This window comes from Salvelinus fontinalis, chromosome 13 (genome assembly GCF_029448725.1).
Source record: "Salvelinus fontinalis isolate EN_2023a chromosome 13, ASM2944872v1, whole genome shotgun sequence".
NCBI classification, from domain to species: domain Eukaryota; kingdom Metazoa; phylum Chordata; class Actinopteri; order Salmoniformes; family Salmonidae; genus Salvelinus; species Salvelinus fontinalis.
This window is the reverse complement of record NC_074677.1, coordinates 48,935,991-48,958,407: the sequence shown is the minus strand read 5'-3', so window position 1 is coordinate 48,958,407 and position 22,417 is coordinate 48,935,991. Positions and strand designations below refer to the sequence as shown.

Sequence of the window (22,417 nt, the reverse complement as noted above, 5' to 3'; positions counted from 1 at the left end):
CCAATATGATGGCAAGAACAGCTCAAATAAACAAAGAGAAATGACAGTCCATCATTACTTTAAGACATGAAGGTCAGTCAATCCGGAAATGTCAAGAGCTTTGAAAGTTTCTTCAAATGCAGTCGTAAAAACCATCAAGCACTATGATGAACCTGGCTCTCTTGAGGTCTGCCATAGGAAAGGAAGACCCAGAGGAACCTCTGCTGCAGAGGATAAGTTCATTAGAGTTAACTGCACCTCAGATTGCAACCCACAAATGCTTCACAGAGTTCACGTAACAGACACATCTCAACATCAACTGTTCAGAGGAGACTGTGTGAATCAGGCCTTCATGGTCGAATTGCTGCAATGAAACCACAACTAAAGGACACTAATAAGAAAAAGAGACTTGCTTGGGCTAAGAATCATGAGCAATGGACATTAGACTGGTAGAAATCTGTCCTTTAGTCTGATGAGTCCAAATTTGAGATGTTTGGTTCCAACAGCCATGTCTTTGTGAGACACCGAGTAGGTAAACGGATTATCTCCGCATGTGTGGTTCCCACCGTGAAGCATGGAGGAGGAGGTGTGATGGTGTGGGGGTGCTCTGCTGGTGATACTGTCAGTGATTTATTAAGGCACACTTAACCAGCATGGGTACCACAGCATCCTGCAGTGATACTCCATCCCATCTGGTTTGTGCTTAGTGTGCATATCATTTGTTTTTCAACAGGACAATGACCCAACACACCTCCAGGCTGTGTAAGGGCTATTTGACCAAGAAGGAGAGTGATGGACCACTGTATCAGATGACCTGACCTCCACAATCACCAGACCTCAACACAATTGAGATGGTTTGGAATAAGTTGGACCGCAGAGTGAAGGAAAAGCAGCCAACAAGTGCTCAGCATATGTGGGAACTCCTTCAAGGTGATTGGAAAAGCATTACAGGTGAAGCTGGTTGAGAGAATGTGAAGACCGTGCAAAGCTGTCATCAAGGCAAAGGGTGGCTACTTTGAAGAATTTAAAATATATTGTATATTTTAATTTGTTTAACAGCTTTTTTGCTTACTACTGTACATGATTCCATATGTGTTATTTCATAGTTTTAATGTCTTCGCTATTATTCTACAATGTAGAAAATAGAAGAAAATAAAGAGAATCTCTGGAATGAGTAGGTGTGACCAAACATTTGACTGGTACTATATATATATACATTTAAAGCCATATTTGTATCTAAGTTAAACGCAGCATATATCGGCTCAATCGGAAATTACCTTTACATTTATATTGTTCAATCTGTAACATTTCTGTGATGCAGATCGAATAGAGCCCTTAGTGTTGACACCATCCCATGCTGTATCATTGGGGGTGTGGGTTCTGTTACGCCACTCCCAGTGACTCAGTGAGTGTGGGTCTGCCACTGCAGCACTTCCTGTAGCTATATATAGACAGGCCAGTGTTATTGTGGGACCTACAGTGAGATGCCTGCATCCTCTGTGTCCACTGATGTAAAATGCATTACACAATGGAAGTCTATAGGATGCGTTGTAAAGGAGATTTTCATTTTTATAACATTTGTTCTTCAGAGTACATTAATCTCACATCTTTATGACGGAATCAAACTACTTGATTAGATTAGGTTGCTGACCAAAACAAAGCCGCCCTATTTGATCTTAAATCAAGCAACATTTGATTGTACATATCAAGGCATTATGTAGGTTGTCATACTTTAACATAACATCTATGTTGTTAAAAGATGACATAAGTCATTAGGATGTCATTCATTATAATGGCGTTATAAAGTGTCCAAAGTTCAGGGTAACTCCTCCCCCTGCAGGTCATGGCTCTGTCCTCTGAAGACAAAATAACTGTAAACGGCTTTGAGTTTATGATCTACTTCCCAAATCTCTACAGAGCCCTATTCTGTTTTACGTCTTTCTGAAGTCTTTCTGCCTTCACGTTCCCCAGTTGATGAAATGTGGGCTGAAAAATAGGTCAGGTCTGATTCAGAGCGCTATGGATTTAAAGAGCCCACAGAACTGCTCATCTTGGTTGAAAAGAGATTTCTGAGCATGGAGGGGAAAATGGACTGGGATCCATCACTCAGCTAGCAGTTCATCCACACACGTGTCATTCTATATTGTCAATACATGAGCTGAAGAGATACACTTAAATTGATGGTCTTGCTACGTGCTGAGTTGACAAGGGACCTTATTAAGTATGTATGAGGTTTGGAATGCCCTGGAGAAAAGAGACAATAGACGTGTAAAGTTTAGAATGCTATAAACTGGGGGGAAACTAGGCGTGTGTGAGGGTTAGCATGTTATAAATGGGGAAAACTAGGTGTGTGTGAGGTTTAGCATGTTATACACGGGGAAAACTAGGTGTGTGTGAGGTTTAGCATGTTATAAATGAGGAAAACTAGGTGTGTGTGAGGTTTAGCATGTTATACACCGGGAAAACTAGGTGTGTGTGAGGTTTAGCATGTTATACACAGGGAAAACTAGGTGTGTGTGAGGATTAGCATGTTATAAACGGGGAAAACTAGGTGTGTGTGAGGTTTAGCATGTTATACACGGGGAAAACTAGGTGTGTGTGAGGATTAGCATGTTATAAACAGGGAAAACTAGGTGTGTGTGAGGTTTAGCATGTTATACACGGGGAAAACTAGGTGTGTGTGAGATTTAGCATATTATAAATGGGGAGAACTAGGCATGTATGAGGTTTAGCATGTCATAAATGGGGAAAACTAGGCGTGTGTGAGGTTTAGCATGCTATAAACATGTAAAACTAGGCATGTGTGAGGTTTAGCATGCTATAAACGGGAAAACTAGGCGTGTGAGGTTTAGCATGCTAGAAACACGGGAAACTAGGTGTGTGTGTGAGGTTTTGTATGCTATAAACGGGGAAAACTAGGCGTGTGAGGTTTAGCATGTTATAAACACGGAAAACTAGGCGTGTGAGGTTTAGCAAGTTATATACACGGAAACTAGGCATGTGTGAAGTTTAGCATGTTATAAACATGGAAACCTAGGCGTGTGTGAGGTTTAGCATGTCATAAACGGGGAAAACTAGGCATGTGTGAGCGGTAGGTATAGGGTTAGGATCCCGCTCCACGCCACTGTCTGTGGCTAAACTGTGCTGAACAAAGAGTGGAATGCTTCTAGCAGAGCCATGGCACCAGTTCAGTCAACTCCAACAGACAGGCTCCAATATAGCCTCTGCCACTAGCTATGATAATCCCCTGCCTCCTGCCAGCTAACAGCACACCATTCATCAGTAAAACACAACCAATTCTAAGGAGAAGACATGATTTTAGAATACATTTTTATTTGGAAATGTCAGTGTTCAAAGAGTAAACAAAAACAAACAAATAAACAGCGATATAAATATTAGCATATAAAATAAGAGTGTAACAGGGAGAAGCGCTAAGCAATTTAATAGCAAAGATAATACAATAGAATACAGAGGACTATTCCAGCGGAAGATGCATATATATTTATATCCATATGAGCAAGGGTGGCATTCCATTAGCATAAACAATTGATTCAAATCACAAACACAGGAAGAGGTACAGGGAATTGGAATCACACTTTAAAGACATTTAGGTGTTGAGTGTTACACTTTAAAGTTTGGAGTGACCAAAGAAAGAATGCGATAGAGAGAAAACACAAAAATATGCACGACAAATTTCACAAGCCTCTAGCTACGACTGTCTGTTGAAAGTTTGAGTTTTATTTACAGCTCGGTTAAATCAGTCAGCTCAACTCTTAGTCACTACACCACTACATTTCATCTGGAACACATCTTTTTTTGTTGAAAAATATTCAAAACATTCCAATACTAGCCAGCTGTGTGGTTGTGGTAAGAGAGTGATGTGTCTCTCTAAGATTCATACAGACTGGCTATGTGTCTTATTTACATGGGGGCAGGGTGTCTGTGCATCTGGGATTTTGGCAGGTTAAAGGATGGACTGAAAATATTATCTGTGCCCCAGACTGCTGCTAGAAGTGGAGATAGAGATGGTCTCTGTCCATGGTCCTGATATGGCCCTGAACTCCACAACAAGGCTTATCCATAGGATTCTGTAAACGGTCCATACAGAACATCCTACAGTGCCTGGAGTTGTAGTGTACTGAACATGTGGTCTGGTCAAGGTTCTCCTAGAGAACTAAGGAATAAAGACTGTGAATTGAAGAGGTGATGAGAGCACATTTACCGGCTGTCATAGCCGGAGAGATACTGTACATGTGGCAAGAGGACAGAGACTGTTCACCCTTTCCCCTCCTCTGTCCTTACCACACACCCAACCCTGGGGGCGTGGTCGCAGGACTGTCTATGAGCCTTAGAGAAACCCACAGTGCAGAGCCAATCACACTGGGCTAGCCTGGCATAATGTTGATACAACGTTAAAACAACGCTGATATAATATCTAAATAATGTTGGTTCTAAGTTAATAAAACACTGATCCATCTTTACAATGTTACATTATATGAACAAAGTTATCTTTTAATGCCACTCTACGGGATTCTACCAATAATGATGGAAAAAGGTGACAATCGTGGCTCGGGTGATGTAAATAACCACAGAATCCTGCTTGGGCAAGATTTTAAAAAGCAGCTGGATATACTTTGATGGTCACCATTGTAAGTAACATTAAATGAGCATCCGTTCTTTTGCTTGCTAGTCATATAACTACATTGAACCTTACAGGCGTTTTAAGTTGTTAATGCTACAGTATGCATTCTCATGACATTGGTACTTTCCTGATGAAGTTAAGATAGCCTCTTTTTTAAATGTACAGCATGTTAGTGTAGGCTCATCTTCAGTGGTTCTTCATCTTCAGGATGAATCATGCATGTCTTGTCTATTTCATCCCGTAAAAAGAGCTAAAGCAAGTTCTCTAAAGAAACCTAACAAGGTGTACGCGTAATCCGTCACCATAAGAAGCAGAACTACTTGGCATTTTAGAGAAACATCAAACGGTTTAATAAAACAAACCATCAGATTGTTTTGTTTTTTTTGTTTGTTTTTCTTTAGAATGCTATAATACAGAGCTAGGTCACTACATGAATTCCAGGTCCCTGAAATCCATCTGGATCCAATATAAATCTAATGTAATCTTCCTCCCCCTCCCACCCCGCATAGAACACACCAATAACCTCTGCCTGAAGTAAGCTGTGATGACCATAGAAGCTAGAAGTACAGCGGTTCCCCATTAAAAACATTTGCAAAGTGACATATGCTCACAAACATCCAAAATTCTGGGACTATCAGATTGAACTATTAGATTGAATAGCATAAGAAAAACAAAGATCAAGGCTTCCAATGAGGGAAGACACTCGGCAGTATGGGGGTCAGGGTCTTGGTTTATGTGGCGATGGGGCTTGGTGTTAGCTTGGCTTACTTCTTGTCCTTCTTGGTGGTCTTCTTCTTGCTGGCGGGGGTCTGGGCAGCGTTGGGGACATCGACCTGGGGTATGGCCTGAGGCGGGCCCTGCAGGGCCGGCTGGGGCATCATCTGCTGGGGGTTGGTTGTCAGGGTGGCCGTGCTGCCGGGGATGTAGACGTTCTGGCGGTAATCGGGCACATGCTGCATGGGGAACTGGGCGTTGTAGCGGGGGCCAAGGGTTGCTGTCGCTTCACTCACCTCTGAGAGAGAAGGGAGGGAGGGAGAAACGGTTATAGCTGGGTATGTTGTGATGCTGTGAAGAGAGAGGAACTCTCCTAACTGAGGGTCATTTCTGCACTGCATTGCAGCTCCAGCTCAGCACTGTTCCAAACCAGCCCCTTTCCTCCCCCACACTCACAGCATATAGAACCTCCGCTCTCTCACACAGAACAGATGTAAACAACTAAACGCAGTACATTCAGATATCATCAAATAAAATTTGGAATTGAGGATTAAACTGACCAATTGCACACTAATAGAGAGAGAGGCAGTGTGCAGGTTTCTGGGTGACTGCAGCTATGGAGCATTGAAACAAAGAGCTCTGTGTCCCATATTCCTCGTGCGTTGGTTCATTCACACACAGAGACTGCTGAGACACACTGTGTTCTATACATGTGTACTTGGCAGACTCTCTCTCTCTCTCTCTGTGTCCTAATGGGGTCACACAAAGGAAGGATGTGCTGTTTCCTTATCAACCGCCACTCTGATCTAATCAAGTCGTATGCACTAAGAATCTAGTGCCTGAAATGCTGCTCTCTAACAGGGCTCTCTCTGTAGCTCTACCCAGTGGCAGAGAGCTCTCCATCTCCCCATTTGTATGCAGTATCAGTCCTCAACAGAGAACAGAGATATTTCAGTGTCACCAGTCCCCTCTCTGTTAGAATGCATGAACAGATGCTCTCTCTTTCCCTTTCTCTTTCCCTCTTTCCCTCTTTCCCTCTTTCCCTCTTTCCCTCTTTCCCTCCCATACAACTATCCATGGAGGTAACCTTGTGAGGTAGCGGAAGACAGAGAGAAGGAAATGTGATTTCTGGGATATGTAGGCCACAGACTCACCGTTGGCAACAGCCATCAGAGCCTGGAGCTGTTCAGCCTCAGTGGGGGGGTTGGGCCAGGGTCCTGTTCCAACTATAGCACCACCTGCCCCGTCAGGATGGGGGCCAGCTCTGGAGGAGAGGAGGGGGATGAGTCAGTATAAGAGATACACTCAAATCTCTCTCTTTCACCGTGACTCTCACTCTCATGAACACATACACTCTCACATAATCTAAACCTCTCTCACACACACACACACACCCTCCTCCCATCATGATTGTCAGCATGTCGACACCAAGCCTCCAGAAGCCATTTTGAGTGAGCACCTGCATCACAGAGCACAGAGGAGATGGAGGCTGGGAGAAGACATTGGATCAGGAAGCACTATACATGTTAATAGTTAACACAGAGACATAATATGCAAGCAGACACTCACACACAGAGTAGAGACTAAACGAGCTGTCCAGATGCTGTTCGGATGCTATGTGCCTTGTACCTATGCTATGTGTTAGAGAGTGTGTGTGTGGGGGGGAGGGGTGGAGGGGGGGGGGGGGGGTCAGAGAAAGAGAAAGAACAGAGGGGGATGAGGAGAGAATGTCTGTATGTTTCATCAATAAGAGACTGGATTGTTGATCAGATGTTATCATTGTTCTTCTCAATCCCTTAATTTGCCACTGGTCAAATCTACAATGTAGGATTGTGGAGAAAATGTTTAATTGAGTTTGTTGGGTTTATTACATCTATATGGGAGTCAGTAACACATACACACATGCGCGCAAGCTTACACACATACACTCGCACACACAGATAGACAGAAACAGGCCGACAGAACCACAGGGACATGGAAATCTACGCTACGAATAAAAGGACAAACTACACAGTTCAGCGAAGCCTCCAAACCCAAGTATACAACACAGACCACGCAGCGATGCTGAGCTTTGCACATCGACAAACACCTCCACAAAGCCTCGACCCATTTTAAAAACACAGCTAGACCGCAAGAGCATGTACACATTATCACACGCTCAACAGCCAGAAGCCAAGCTTGTCTACACACAGCTCCGCCAAGCCTACAGCCTGTCAGACACCAGCATGTATGAGAGCAGGACGCCGCCTTGCACAGTCAGCAAAGCCACTCTACTCTACCTCGCCTTGCTGTACGGTGTCCATCTCTGCTGGGTGCTGGTGCTGTACCTGTACGTGCTGAAACACAGATGATCACCTCTCACTCTTTCAGTCCAATGCCAGTCAGATGGACTCCTTCATTAGCCAACCAAGTTCATGTTCAGTTTCTATCTAATGAACTACACTGCATGCCCAAAAGTATGTGGACACCTGCTCGTCAAACATCTCATTCCAAAATCATGGGCCCTCCTTTTCTGGTATAACAGCCTCCACTCTTATGGGAAGGCTTTCCACTAGATGTTGGAACATTGCTGCGGAGACTTGCTTCAATTTTGCCACAAGAGCATTAGTGAGGTTGGGCACTGATGTTGGGCGATTGTATGCTGTAGCGTTAAGATTTCCCTTCACTGGAACTAAGGGGCCTAGACCGAATCATGAGGCCCAAACCATTATTCCTCCACCACCAAACTTTACAGTTGGCACTATACATTGGGGCAGGAAGCGTTCTCCTGGCATCCGCCAAACCCAGATTTGTCCATCGGACTGCCAAATGGTGAAACGTGATTCATCACTCCAGAGAAGGCTTATCCACTGCTCCAGAGCCCAATGGCGGTGAGCTTTACACCACTCCAGCCGATATTTGCCATTGCGCATGGTGATCTTAGGCTTGTGTGTGGCTGCTCGGCCATGGAAACCCATTTCATGAAGCTCCCGACGAACAGCCTACGTTGCTTCCAAAGGCAGTTTGGAACTCAGTAGTAAGTGTTTCAACCGAGGACAGACAATTTTTACACACTACGCGCTTCAGCACACGGCAGTCCCGTTCTGTGAGCTTGTGTGCCCTACCACTTTGCGACTGAGTCGTTGCTACTCCTAGATGTTTCCACTTCACAATAACAACACTTACAGTTGACCGAGGCAGCTCTAGCAGGGCATAAATTTTCTGAACTGACTTGTTGGAAAGGTGGCATCCTATGACGGTGCCAGGTTGAAAGTCACTGAGATCTTCAGTAAGGCCATTCTGCTACCAATGTTTTTCTATGGAGATTGCATGGCTGTGTGCTCGATTTTCTACACCTGTCAGCAACAGGTGTGGTTGAAATAGCCGAATCCACTAATTTGAAGGAGTGTCCACATAGTTTTGTATATACAGTGTGCATAGTGAATCAACTTCTATTTTGTGCCAGCACGAACTAGAATAGTACAATGACAAATTACAAGTAATTGTCTTTATGTTAAGGAATCTACTATGACACTTTCTATGAATGATACGGTATGTAATCAGTGGCTAATAACTTCACAACACTCAGATGCTCAACAGTTGCTCCACCAGTAGAGCCACAATCTGTTAAACCGAGATCTGTGAGATAATCCAAGGATCTTTTGCTAAATCAATGAGGCACCACATGTCACATCAACAACTACCATTGCATTGTACCTCAAACCTCACTCACACTACAGCCATCGGATTGCGATTCATTGATTTCTTCTGTAAGTACACTTACAGCTTCACAATCATCACAGTATCGACAAATCACTTCTACTAGTAGGACTCTACTAACACAACCACTGTATAACAGCCATTAGATTACCCATTATTTTGCCCGTCAGTAGTGCCAGTGTTATTGGATCTTTGCGTAGCGTAGTGGGGAACCAATCTGTACTGTCTGTTCAAACACACAACTGCCTTTCAATGGAATGCATATCATAGTCACACATGATTAATTCACGTTAAGTAAAATGCAAGTGTGAACGTGTATACGTACGAGAGACGTGTGTGTGTGTGTGTGTGTGTGTGTGTGTGTGTGTGTGTGTGTGTGTGTGTGTGTGTGTGTGTGTGTGTGTGTGTGTGTGTGTGTGTGTGTGTGTGTGCGTGTGTGTGTGTGTGTGTGTGTGTGTGTGTGTACTGCGTATATTTAAATGAGCTGGACACTTACCCACTGGGTCCGGGTCTCTGTCCCTGCTGGGTAAAGCGCCAGTCATTGTTGGGTGGTTTTTGCTGGAGGGAGAGAGGAGAGGAAATATACTGTTAGAATGTGTAGTGGCAGACACACAGGCTGTTCCTCCACTGATGTCTATGGAGGCATATCATCTTCAGTCATCAGCACTGGAAACCATTTTGTCCTTCAGTGGGCCATGAAGAAAGAAAATGTCACAGGGCCATGGGGAGAGGAGAGTAAGAAAGAGAGAGCAGTAGAGAGAGTAGTAGAGAGAGCGATAGAGAGAGCAGTGTGAGAGAGAGCAGTGTGAGAGAGCAGTGTGAGAGAGCAGTGTGAGAGAATGTGTGTGAATTATTGAACAAGCTATTGTGTCAGTGCTGTGCTAGAGCGAGTCAGCTGAGAGGAAGGATCATCAAACATACTCCTGTTACAGGCAACTTCAAAACAAGTTGAATAAGGATCAAGCTTTAACTAGAGTTCTCCCAACATATTGTCAAAAAAAGTGGTCCACCCAAGCTTTATCTGCTGTAGATTAGGATACAATATATCTCATTCAACACTCTAGATCATTAGCCAAATCCAGGCTCCATCTATGGGTTTAGTAGGGCTGTGCTACTGGCCAGTGCTGCCTGTCAGAGAGAGTCTGGCAGTGCGGCAGTAATCTGCAGCCCTGCCCTGCCCCACTGATCCTCTAAACCCTGGGCTGGATTACAAGGACAGAGCACTGCCAGGCCTGAAGCCTAGAGAAGCCCTTTGGCCAGGACTGTAATACTCTCATACACTGGACTACTCTCTATGAAGGGTGATGTGCCATGCAGCAGATATTACTGTCGTTTTATATGAAGCTTTAAGGAGTCATACAGTTCAATACACAGAAATGCTCAGCGATATGACAAATATCAGTCTGGTTAAAGCAGGTCAACCATTCTGGCATCCTTTCAGGATCCAATAAAAGGCCATCCTCTTTATGAAGGTCTATTTCCATCTAGGTATGACTGAGCCTTGACTCCGAGTGTTGCCAGCTAAAGGAATGAGTCATAGACAGACAGAGAGAGAGGCAGACACTCTGTTTGGTGAGGTCATGAGAGGTGGCTACTGGCTATAGGTTCAGGGCAACAACCCCAATCTATTAGCTTCACCTCATTCAATAAGCAGTCAAAGGTCAACAGCTGACCCCAATATCCTCATTATATGACCTGTACTGCCATATACCCCCACATCCTACTCATCATGTCCCTCCCCATCCCCATCACTGTGCAAAGGAACACATGTTGAGTGAGAACACTCTCACTGTAATAGCCTGTCTACTACAGAGAGGTTCCCCCTGCAGTCCTATAAAATGTTCAGCCTCCTCTCAGGCAGGCAAGAGGATTCACTGCCAAACACAACAGTCTGTAGTTTGCTGAGAGTTCAACACAATTAAATCACTCTGTACTTGCCTGAGAGGTAACCACGAGTGCTTTACAATTAAACACCCACATGCGTTCACTAACACAAATACACAGTCATGTTTAAGTCAGGTCTTGTCTCTTTTGCCAACTGAAATGAAAACGGTATTCGTTCTGAGAGAACTCACCTTTTTGGCTTTGCTAGTGTGTTTGTTGGTGAGGGTTACACTCAGAGTGTTCTGGTTCATCATGGGAGTCTTAACGAACACAAAGTCCCTGTCACTGCTGGAGAGGGTGGGGTAACAGGGTCTGTAGGTATGTGTGTGCGGCTCCTGAGGCCCCACCACCTTCATGTAGCGCAGAGGCCCGTCTTTATTGAGCTGCAGGTGGAGGTCTTTATGAGAGTGGGAGTGAAGGGCCTGCCTGGTGCCCAGGCCCAACCAAGTCAGGTATCCTCTGTATCTCATCCAGCGCATCACCATGGCAACAATTACCACCAAACACACAATGGAGACGCAGGTCAGACAGCCAATCAGAGCCAGGGTGAGGCCAGACCCCCCACTCTGTTGCCTGGAGGGAGCCCTCCTGATCTGAGAGGACGCGTCTGTACCCTTCTCAGACACAGTAATATTGACTGACACACTGGTGGAGAGAGCGGGCATACCATTGTCCTGCACCAGCACTATGATAGTGAATGTAATATCTTCCTCCTCAAATCTACGGGCTGTTCGCACCTCCCCGCTGTGGGCCCCAACATGAAAGAGCCCTGCATCCCTCCCAGAGAGACTGTAGAAGAGCCAGGCGTTGTGCCCACTGTCTTCGTCCACACACACCACCCTGTTGACCAGGTGGCCTTTGCTAGCGAAGCGGGGCACAGACAGCTGCAGCACACCGTCTGGGGGCGGAGCGGGGTAGATCAGGGCAGGAGAGTGGTCATTTTCATCAATCACAAACACATGCACAGTCACGTTAGAGCTCTGTACAGGTGTCCCCGCGTCCCTAACCTGCACCTGCACCCGGAACACATTCATCTGCTCGTGGTCGAGGGCTCGCACTGCATACAGGTTCCCGTTGTTAGAGTTTATGTAGACAAAAGAGGACACAGGCGAGCCGTGCACCTCACTCTCCAGGATGGTGAAGGAGAGGTGAGCGTTCTGGCCCAGGTCCTGGTCGAACGCAGACACAGTCAGAATGAGCGCACCAGGGGCATTGTTCTCCGCTATATCAACAGAGTAGGAGGACTGGGAGAAGAGGGGGGCGTTGTCATTTACATCTGAAAGAGTGATCATAAAGAACTGTTGTGCAGAGCGAGGGGGAGAGCCGGAGTCTGTGGCTGTCACGATGATGGTGTATTCAGACACAGCCTCTCGGTCCAAAGGGCCGTCTGTCACCAGGGTATAGTGCTCCTCAAAGGGGGATATCAACCTAAATGGCAGCCCAGGGGGGATGTGGACGTTAACCTCCCCGTTTCTACCAGCGTCCATGTCCCTGATACTAATCAGAGCTATAACAGTGCCTGATTCCACATCCTCCTGGACCATTTCAGATAGTGAGTTTATGATGATCTTCGGACTGTTGTCGTTCACGTCTATTATTTTGATTTTAATGTGGCAGGAGCACTCCATGGCAGGGGTCCCTCTATCCCTGGCTTGCACAGTGATGTCATAAATGTCCGACATTTCATAATCAACCTCCCCTTTCACTCGGATTTCTCCAGTTTTGGGATCCACAGTGAAAAGTTTCAGCGCTGTTTCTGAGGTGTACTTACTAAAGAGGTAAGATATCTTTCCATTATGACCATAATCAGCATCCGATGCATTGAGTTTAGTCACTAAAGTGCCCTGTGGAGAGTTTTCAAACAAACTAACAGTTTTAATTGGTTGGTCAAATACCGGGGCATTATCATTGACATCTAGTATATCGATAACAACAGAGGTAGTCCCTGATTTCTGTGGCTGTCTGCCGTCTACAGTCGTAAGTAGCAGGTGAAACACCGCCTGCTTTTCCCTGTCTAGCGGTTTGTCCAATAATAACTCGGGGAATTTGCTGCCATCACTTTTTGATTCAAGTTTCAATATGAAACAGTCGTTAGGACTGAGAGTGAATGTGCGTAATGAGTTGATGTCTACGTATAGATCTTGCGCGCTGTCCAAACCAAACCTAGTGCCCGGCGCAGCCGCCTCAGACACTTCAAGATAAATATTTCCTGATGGAAACTGAGGAGAATTGTCATTTACATCCACTATCTCCACAACAACACGGTGTAATTCCAGAGGGTTCTGAAGAACAAGTTGAACAGTAAGAGAACATGTCAAAGTTAATCCACAAAGACTTTCTCTGTCCATGGTTTGTCTGACAACTAAAACTCCACTCGCATTCACGTCAAAATACTTGGCATTAGACTCCGACATAACTCGTGGATTTCTGTTTACAAGCGTTGGTATGTTGAGGCCCAAGGCCTTCGCTATGTCCCCGACAAAAGCCCCCGGTTTTAATTCCTCTAGTACGGAATAAGAAAGTTCAGCGGAAAATGATGCTCTGTATAAAGCTGAGAGAAACAGACAGAACAGAGACCTTCCCGCGGCCTTTCTCCTTGTGTCCAAAACTCCCATTGTTCAACTCCTCATGTCAGGGAAATATCCTACTTTATTCTGAACCACACAGGTTAAAAAATAAGTCTGCTAGAGCTTCAATAAATGTAAAATATCATATTGCAAAATAAATAAGTGAGGAGAAGCTAACACCGACTCCTTTGACGCGCAAAGTTCCTATAGCTACTGAATGGAAACTTTTTTCAGAGGAGGTGCCTGGGTCTCCAAACAAAGACAGGCAACTCTTCAATAGTACAATACAAGCGGGTCCTATTCATTGTGTCACATCTGCTATAAGCGCGCGTGCGGGCGAACGCACACACGAACACAGTCACAATAAAAGACTGGTTCTGATTTTAAGAGTAACAGATGTTACTTTCGTAAAGGAATACAGGAAGAAGAGGGCCAAATAAAAAAGAAAAGATTGGGGAGATAATACAATACAACAGTGTCTTCCTTTTTCTCTTGGACTTCTGGAAAAAGAACATGCAAAAGCTTAGCTACATCTGGTAAATCGATATTTGTGCCAGCAGGAGAATAATTATCTGAGCCTTCACGAATAGAAACTGAAACAATGCATACATCATAACCCAATTGCATATGGCAACTCAATTGAGTCAGTTAATAAATATTTAAAGCAATTGTAGGCCAATACCATCACAAACGCACACTTATAGAATAAAATGCTTGATACCTTGACTTATATGCATTATGTACCACATTCATCCGCTTATTAATCAACAATACAGCACTGTCCTCATTCCTTTTATGCACATGAGGGTTGAGTGCTGACTGAATGTCAGTCACCATAGTCAGTCTATGCTCACCTGTTGGCTCTCGAACGTCCACGTGCTATCAGGTAATGATGCATCAAGCACGTTTATCATGTCCTGAAAGTCAGTGGTGCTGCTGGGCTTAACGAGGGTGAAATCACTGAACTCGGACACCGGAGAGAGACACGACCTGAAGGACTGGCTCTGAGACAACATGTCCCCTCCCAGGACCTCCACATACTTAATAGGGCCGTCAGTGTTGAGCTGGAGCTGCAGGTTTCTGTTTGGATTCTTGTATCCGTCAGAGTCAGCCCGTCTGATACAGCAACTCGAGCTGCTCCTACTGTTTCTAACGCATTTCACCACTAAGATGAGAAAAGTCAACAAAGACAAAACGGACACAGAGGCCAGAGAGATGATCAAATAAAAGGTGATTTTACTGTTTCTCTTGCTGGGCTCGGCTGTTTTCTGGCGGAAGTCCGAGATGGGCTCGTGGAGCCCGTCCTCTAACAGTATGTTGACTGTGATTGTGGCGGACTGGACCGGCTCCCCATTGTCCTGTATCTCTATAAGCAGCCTCTGAGAGGAGTCATCCTGCTCTGAAACAGCGCGTTTTGTCCTCACCTCCCCTGTGTAAAGATTCACACTGAACAGAGACGAGTCTGTGGCCTCCACCAGCCTATAGGAAATCCAGGCGTTATGACCCGAGTCTGCGTCCACTGCCGATATCTTAGTGGTGAGGTGGCCTGCTTTAGCGGACCGGGGCATCTTCTGATGGGAGACAGAGCCCATGACAGTGGAAGGGTAAATAACAGCGGGTGCATTGTCGTTCTGGTCCAGGATAAAAACATGAACCGTGACGTTGCTGCTCAGAGACGGAGAGCCGTGGTCCTTTGCCTGGACCTGTATTTGAAACACCTTCAGTTTCTCATAGTCAAACGAGTGCATGCTGTAGATGCTGCCGTTATCTGAGTTTATGTAAATATAGGAGGAGACAGACACATCTTGTACTTTAGAGTCTAATATAGAATAGGAGATCTTGGCGTTATCTCCAAAATCCATATCCAATGCGGACACGGAGCATATAATATAACCAGGTGTGTTATTCTCATTGACGTACACAGTGTACGCAGTGTCTGGAAACCTAGGTGGATTGTCGTTTACATCCAGAATACGGACTGGGATGGTTTTCTTGCTGGTGAGCGGAGGGGAGCCCGCATCAGTAGCCGTTATCTCTATGCTATACTCTGGGAACGTCTCACGATCCAGAACACCATTGGTGACTAGTGCGTAATGACTGGAGATGGAAGGTTCCAATGTAAAAGGATAGCTTGGTGGGATTTGTAGTGTCACCTTTCCATTGTCTCCAGAGTCAGGGTCCCGTGCACTAATCAAAGCCACCACAGTCCCTTTGGGTGCGTTCTCGCGCACTGGGCTTGGTTTAGATGTAAGGCTAATTTGGGGAGAGTTATCATTGACATCTATGACGTCAATCTGAACGTTGCACTGTCCTTCCATCTCAGGCATGCCTTTGTCTTGAGCAATAATTTCGATTCGGTATGAGGGAGTGCTCTCGTAATCCAGCGTACCCTTCAAATACATTTCCCCCGTTTTTGGATCAATTTCAAACAAAGCCTTTACAGACTGTGCAGTATGGTCACCAAAAGAGTATTCGATCTCTCCATTTGGGCCATCATCTAAATCGTTTGCCTCGACCTTTAGGAAAGACGTTCCCTGAGGAGTGTTTTCGTTTAGAGATACTTTGTTTAACGGATGCTTGAATATGGGGTTGTTATCGTTGTTATCTAAGACAATAATTATAATCTGTGAGGTCCCAGATCTAACTGGAGAGCCACCATCAAGGGCGGTTAACAACAGCTGATGTCGAGCCTTATTCTCTCGGTCCAAAGCTTTCTCCAGACATAATTCCGGAACTTTTCTTCCGTCATCTTGATCCTTTATTTCCAAGCTGAAATGTTCGTTTTTGCTGAGAGTATACGATTTTAAAGAATTATCGCCAACGTCAGGATCCTGCGCGCTCTCCAAAGAAAATCGCAAACCTGGGGCAGTGGATTCTGCTATTTTCAATGTGCGCTCAGATGATTGAAAATGAGGAGCATTATCATTTATATCCTGAATGTCAACTTCCACTCTGTGAAGCTGCAGAGGGTTCTCAATGATGACTTCTAATGGCAAGAGGCAACTGGCGCTTTGTCCGCACAGACTTTCTCTGTCAATTCTATCGCTGACAACTAGCTCGCCCTTACCTAAATCCACACTGAAATACTGCTTACCAGCCACAGACGCTATCCTCATTTCACGGAAAGAAATCTCTGATACTTCCAACCTCAGATCTTTTGCTATATTTCCAACCACGGATCCCAAACTCAGTTCCTCCGGAACTGTATAACGAATCTCGGCTCCTGCTTTATTCCAAGACAAACAGAAACACAACAGCCATTGCATTAGTCCTCTCCAATCACTGAGGCACGTTCTCTCCTTCAAGCTCAATTTCTTCATATTGCTATATCCCGAAAAAATAACATGTGGAAAACATGCTTAAAATAAAATATTCCAACGAAATTGTTATTGATCACCTCTCCTTTTCAACCAAGTATCTAATTCCATTGTGAATGAATGGCTGAGCACAGCTCCGTCTCTCACCATCTCTGTGCATTGTATGGGCTACTGTGCTGTGGCTGGAGGAAGGAGTAGATCTCTTTGTACAGTTAAGCATGCTATTGGTGCACAGCGCAGCACTATATAAACCAATTGAAAACAGAGTAGCTCTTAAAGTCATAGCCAGCTTTCTGCTGTGGGAGTATGCGTTGTAACCCTGCTAACACATCAGATCATATTTCATGAAGAAATGGAAATATAATCATGAGGTAATACAAAATGCCTTTTTTCCCCATTGCACGAATGGTTATGAAATAATGACAGTGATAATAAAAGTAATAACCCTTTATCTGAGGTCAAAGTAAACCGTGTTAAATTTACTTAAAGTGAACATGTGTCCGGTAGATGTGTGGGACATGATGCAGCAACAAAACACAACGCTGACGGTTTCGGGGCCAGTGGAGAGCGCGTGTCACTGTCCATGGTGCTGAAATGTACAACCCTTCTCTGCGCGCGTGGATAAGAACCAAGATACCAGTTCCTGGGCGCATATCCATGCTCATTAATTACTCCTCATTTATGTCACAGATATATTTGTTATGTTTATTTGAGAATAAAACTTGCATTCATAATTAGTATAAAAATACGTAATTTCCACGAACCTATGAAATGTTGAGGTTCTTTAAAACTCTGTGGGATTTATGTGTTTGTGACGTTCTAGTAAAGAAATGGGCTAAAGAAAAAATGATAGCTTCGACTGCGCAAATAGCATGCAGGCCTGGTGGAAAACACAGCCATGCGGGGAAAGAAGGGAACTGACAGTGTGATGGGAAAAAAGCATCGTTATGCTTTCATCATGTTATTTTCACTTAAAATTGTGCTTCACATTTATGATGAGCAAAAATTACATTGAAGTCATGCGTTCCTACTCATAATTCTTTTTAGTGATATTATGTCACTCAAATTAATGCTTTTACTATGGCTCACCTGTTGGCTCTCGAACGTCCACGCACTGTCAGGTAAAGATGCATCAAGCACGTTTATAATGTCGTTAGTCAGTGGGAGTCTCATCTTTCCATAGAGCGGTGATAATAGTTTGTAGCCAAACCGTTTGGACGCTATAGACGTTTTTGACAGAAGAGCGATTTTCGGGATGTCTCATGGTCTGACTAACAGTGCTCCAGCCCTGTCACCTTTCACTGCATATGCGAAAGTGCGCCATCAGCGGATGTGATGGATTGAGAAGCATCCAATGCAAAACATCTATACATTATTCGAGCTTTAAACGCTGTCATAAAGACTGAATTGCAAAACAACCCAATTATATAGAATCGAAATGAATAAAAGTGGTAAAACACAGTTCCAGGAGATACAGTCATAAATTCATAAATGAAGAACGATACAGTCCGGTGGTAATAAAAACACATTATAAAGTAGCTGCGCTCACCTGCTGGCTCTCGAACGTCCACGCGCTGTCCGGTAAAGACGCATCAAGCACGTTTATCATGTCCTGAAAGTCAGTGGTGCTGCTGGGCTTGACGAGGGTGAAATCACTGAACTCGGACACCGGAGAGAGACACGACCTGAAGGACTGGCTCTGAGACAACATGTCCCCTCCCAGGACCTCCACATACTTAATAGGGCCGTCAGTGTTGAGCTGGAGCTGCAGGTTTCTGTTTGGATTCTTGTATCCGTCAGAGTCAGCCCGTCTGATACAGCAACTCGAGCTGCTCCTACTGTTTCTAACGCACTTCACCACTAAGATGAGAAAAGTCAACAAAGACAAAACGGACACAGAGGCCAGAGAGATGATCAAATAAAAGGTGATTTTACTGTTTCTCTTGCTGGGCTCGGCTGTTTTCTGGCGGAAGTCCGAGTTGGGCTCGTGAAACCCGTCCTCTAACAGTATGTTGACTGTGACTGTGGCGGACTGGACCGGCTCCCCATTGTCCTGTATCTCTATAAGCAGCCTCTGAGAGGAGTCATCCTGCTCTGAAACAGCGCGTTTAGTCCTCACCTCCCCTGTGTAAAGATTTACACTGAACAGAGACGAGTCTGTGGCCTCCACCAGCCTATAGGAAATCCAGGCGTTATGACCCGAGTCTGCGTCCACTGCCGATATCTTAGTGGTGAGGTGGCCTGCTTTAGCGGACCGGGGCATCTTCTGATGGGAGACAGAGCCCATGACAGCGGAAGGGTAAATAACAGCGGGAGCATTGTCGTTCTGGTCCAGGATAAAAACATGAACCGTGACGTTGCTGCTCAGAGACGGAGAGCCGTGGTCCTTTGCCTGGACCTGTATCTGAAACACCTTCAGTTTCTCATAGTCAAACGAGTGCATGCTGTAGATGCTGCCGTTATCCGAGTTTATGTAAATATAGGAGGAGACAGACACGTCTTGTACTTTAGAGTCTAATATAGAATAGGAGATCTTCGCATTCTCACCTATATCTGGATCTGAAGCGGACACTGAACACATTATTGATCCAGCAGCATTGTTCTCTCTGACGTAAACAGTGTAAGAAGGTTGGGAGAAAACTGGAGGGTTGTCATTAACATCTAAAATATTAACTGTTATTATTTTAATGGAGGTCAAAGCTGGGGACCCTGAGTCCGATGCTTCAAGCTCAATACGGTATTCAGGATATTTCTCCCGGTCTAAAGTTGCATGTGTTACTAGTGCGTAATGATCTGCAAATGAGGGGTTTAATTTGAAAGGGTAATCTGAAGACATACGAAGGGAAACTTGACCATTTTCTCCCGAGTCCAAATCCTTTGCACTAATTAGAGCTACCATGGTACCTACTGGGGCATCCTCTCTAACGGGTTTGGGTGAGGAGGTGATGGTTATCTCAGGTGAGTTATCATTAACATCTACAATAGTTACCTGGACACCACTGTGTGCCTCCAGAGATGGCGTGCCTTTGTCTCTCGCGCATACATCAAATTTATATGAAGGACTTTTTTCGTAATCTAATGCGTCGGTTAAAGTAATAGCTCCTGTGTCTTCATTGATTACAAATAGCTTTTGAATGGACTCTGCTGTATGCGATTCGAATGAATACTCTATTTTACTGTTTGGGCCTTCATCCAAGTCGTTGGCTCTAACTGTCAATACTAATGTCCCGGGTATTGCATTTTCACTCAGTTGGATTTCATACAAGTCTTGGTCAAAAATAGGCGCATTGTCGTTTATGTCTATCACCATCACAGTAACATGCGTGGTTCCAGATCTTGCCGGAGTACCTCCATCAACCGCAGTAAGAATTAGGTTGTGCACCGGCTGCTGTTCCCGGTCAACAGCCTTTTCCAGAACAAGCTCGGCAACCTTTGTGCCGTCTTTATTGTTTTTAACGTTCAAAGCAAAGAAGTCATTTTTATTCAGAGAATATGAGCGCAAATAATTTATCCCGACGTCACGGTCCTGTGCCGTTTCCAAACGAAACCGAACACCAGATAGAGTTGATTCGGGCACTTTTATAGTGTTCTCGCCTGACATGAAAAGTGGAGAATTGTCATTTATATCCAGTATTTCCACTTCAACACGATAAAACTGAAGTGGATCCTCAATGATAACCTGTAGTGGTAACAAACAACTCGCGCTTTGTCCGCACAGACTCTCTCTGTCTATCCGTTCATTTACAATGAGCTCGCCCTTTCCCAAATCCACAGCGAAATATTGCTTACCAGCCCCGGGGGCTATCCTCAGTTTGCGATCAGAGATCTTAGCGATGTCAAAGCCCAAGTCCTTAGCTATATTTCCAACAACAGAGCCCACGTCCAGTTCCTCAGGAATGGTGTATCGAGTCTGCGCCTCTATTGTATTCCACAAGAGAAAGAACATCCATAGTGCCAGCCATGGCAACATCTTTATCTTGACTAGCGTCCACATCTCCACAAATAGCGTGCAATAGATAAAGCACTTGATCCGTCACACATCGCAAGAGAATGCAATGCAATTACTAAATACCCAGAAATTGCTGAAATGAACGGCTAAATCCAATACTTGTACATCGATGTGAGCCCAGCTATGTCTCTCCCAGCTCTGTTCATTGTAGGGGATATGGTGTTGAGGCTGGGGGAGGGACTAGATCTCTTTGTACAGTTCGGCACATGATTGGTTTACAGAGCTCCAATAGATTACTATTAGGAGCAGCTCTGAGTTAAAGTAACAGTGGAGCCAAAGATATAGGCTGAGGCAATGTTCCCTCTAAATTGCGAGCAGGGGCCGTAGCCCAGAGACTGCTGCGCAGCTCCTCCGGGACAGCCACGAAGAGCGCAGAGGTAATATCATCACATGGAGAGAAGCATAATATTGAACTTTCAATTGTTTTCCCTGTTAGTTAACACTATCAACGTTTCCATTTACTGTGACAATTGTGATTGAGTCAAAGCAATATTAGCCACTTCAATGCAACATCCTGAAAGAAAACGAACTATGACAGATATTGTTGTAGGCAGAACACAGGTCCTGCAGGCCCTAGTTTTGTCGCACCTGGGCTACTGTTCAGTCGTGCGGTCAGGTGCCAAAAAAAGGGACTTAGGAAAATTGAACTTGGCTCAGAACAGGGCAGCACGGCTGGCCCTTGGATGTACACAGAGAGCTAATATCAATAATATGCATGTCAATCTCTCCTGGCTCAAAGTGGAGGAGAGATTGACTTCATCACAAGCTGTAATCATGAGAGGTGTTGACATGTCGAATGCACCGAATGCACCCATGCATACCCCACAAGACATGCCACCAGAGGTCTCTTCACATTCCCCAAGTCCAGAACAGACTGGGAGGTGCACAGTACTACATAGAGCCATTACTACATGGAACTCTGTTCCACATCGAGTAACTGATGCAAGCAGTAAAATTTGATTTAAAAAACAGATAAAAATACACCTTATGGAACAGTGGGGACTATGAAGCAACACAAACATAGGCACAGATACATGCACACACACACTCACACACGATAACATACGCACTATACACACATGTACACATGGATTTTGTACTGTAGATATGTGGTAGTGGTGGAGCAGGAGCTTGAGGGCACACAGTGTGTTGTGAAATCTGTGAATGTATTGTAATGTTTTTACAATTGTATAAACTGCCTTAATTTTGCTGGACCCCAGGAAAAGTAGCTGCTGCCTTGGTAGGAACTAATGGGTATATCCATAGTAAATACAAATACAGGACTCAGCCCGTACTCTACACAGGCCGGTGCGGCATAATCAATCAGAGCTGCAGTAGGTCTATCTGCAAACAGACCATTGCCATATATGGATCTGTGCCATTTATTTTTAACTGGACTGTGTTTACAGCATGAGTGGTCGTGAGTAGATGCGCTTGTTTTGAGATCAAAGCAAGAGCTGCATGTAGCCACATGTGCACATTTTGTTCATATCCTTTGATAGTGAGTTATTAACACAGTTATAGATAATTTGTAGGTTAAGGTTACAAAACCTGTGCATTTCAGACATCTTTGAAAAGCAAGTCAGGTCAAGAGTTTTTTTTGTCT

General features: G+C 44.7%; 1 protein-coding gene across 34 annotated transcripts in view; it reads right to left on the bottom strand.

Annotated features, from left to right (window-relative positions):
- Positions 1-3,292: 3,292 nt before the first annotated feature.
- Positions 3,293-22,417, bottom strand: part of LOC129868843 (protocadherin gamma-C5-like) — a 138,984-nt gene continuing 119,859 nt past the window's right edge. For 16 of the 34 annotated variants that reach the window (XM_055943145.1, XM_055943136.1, XM_055943140.1 and 13 more), the window contains exons 2-5: positions 9,531-9,592; positions 7,615-7,671; positions 6,490-6,599; positions 3,293-5,633 (exon numbers count right to left, since the gene is read on the bottom strand). In XM_055943145.1, coding sequence (XP_055799120.1) covers positions 5,386-5,633; positions 6,490-6,599; positions 7,615-7,671; positions 9,531-9,592 — 477 coding nt within the window. In that variant the 3' untranslated portion in view covers positions 3,293-5,385. Of the gene's footprint in view, positions 5,634-6,489; positions 6,600-7,614; positions 7,672-9,530; positions 9,593-11,109; positions 14,334-18,351; positions 20,941-22,417 lie in introns of those variants that run through there. The other 18 variants (XM_055943157.1, XM_055943151.1, XM_055943155.1 and 15 more) reach the window with 5 other exon arrangements.